Source organism: Loa loa (assembly GCF_000183805.2).
Source record: "Loa loa unplaced genomic scaffold supercont3.2371, whole genome shotgun sequence".
NCBI lineage: Eukaryota > Metazoa > Nematoda > Chromadorea > Rhabditida > Onchocercidae > Loa > Loa loa.
In genome coordinates this window covers 1-1366 of record NW_018110550.1, presented here as the reverse complement: position 1 = coordinate 1366, position 1366 = coordinate 1, and the positions used below count along the sequence as shown (strand labels likewise).

Here is a 1366-nt window from a genome sequence, read left to right as displayed (position 1 = left end):
TAGGATTTCTTTTCGATTACCAATTTCATTTCCAATTTTTTGGAAACAATTAAATAATACAAGTTTTTTTTTTTTGGAATTGTTTTACGAAAAAAGGAAGCAAACAAATTGATTGATTGTAATTTTACTAAATTAAGAAACTGATTAAATGATTTATTGATTTGATTAAGTAAAATGCTATGTTAAACAGTTAGCATGTAATGAAATCAAAATAAAAAGAAAAACTTCCACGTTTTTTTTCTCTTCTATTTCAACATTTTATTTAATTTTACCATTTTTTTTCTTTTAATTTCTATCTCAAATTACTTTTACTCTCAAATATTTGAAAATGGATTGCACCCACTTTTGTTCCCATTAAATATTGACATTTTTAATTTTTAATCTTTAATTTTTTCGAAAAATTTAATGAATTAAAAAATAAAAAAACGTGCATATAAATTAGCATTAATGCGCATTTCATACAAAAATTTTTCCATATCATGTTGTAATTGTGATTTATTATCATCATGTCCAATAACAACAAATATTCGCAAATGACAATTGCGCCAAAACCTAAAAAAAAAAAATAGCATTTAGCATGAAAGTATTATTTCTATTACTACTACCGTGATATGTTATTTAGAATTATACTATGACGAAATTTTTCTTTCACAATCAAAATAATATAAAGAATTAATTAATTTAATTTTAATTTTTATTAATTTTTATGGAACCAATTAATATGATAGATGATGCTACCTTATGTTGCTTGAGTAAAAATGAAATGAGAAGCAATAAACCACCATCATGAAGAATCCACCACATATCAATATTTCCGGCCATTCTGTATTCATTTTCCGGAAAATATGGAATACCTTTTAGTACAAGTAAACACATATCTTGCATTGCACCATGTTGAAGACGATCTATAATTAAAAAATAAAAAAAAAAAACTTGAAATTAAATTTTAAAATTTTATTCTTTAATTAAGCCAAAAAAAAAACGTGTTTTATTTTATTTGATTAAATTATTCCGAATAAATTATAAAAGAAAAAAAAAGAAAATTAACTTACGCAAAAAATGCCAATAAGTACTTTCAGCATGTAATTCTTCCGGATACGGAATTAGTAAAGTATTTGGTCGTAATGGTCCAATACCACAACTTTGTATAAGTGTTGATAATGCACCTTCCAATTGATCTGCTTCATATATAAGTGATGAACAGAAACCATGAACTTTTGCATTTGTCATCTCTTCCAATAATTCTTTTTTCATTTGTGCCGCAATAATCTATAAATTTTATTTTATTATAATTAACAGAATTTTAACAGAATTAACAGAAATTTGTTTGATCTTATTTGTGTCATCAAATTGTCTCATTGATTAT

General features: G+C 23.8%; 1 protein-coding gene across 1 annotated transcript; it reads right to left on the bottom strand.

The window, feature by feature from the left end:
* Positions 1–504: 504 nt before the first annotated feature.
* On the bottom strand, positions 505–1254 carry LOAG_15659 (hypothetical protein; the record flags this gene model as incomplete). Its single annotated transcript, XM_003151148.1, has 3 exons — positions 505–552; positions 739–905; positions 1053–1254. 3 exons carry the CDS (start codon positions 1252–1254, stop codon positions 505–507), a joined length of 417 nt encoding a protein of 138 aa, XP_003151196.1.
* Positions 1255–1366: the final 112 nt, after the last annotated feature.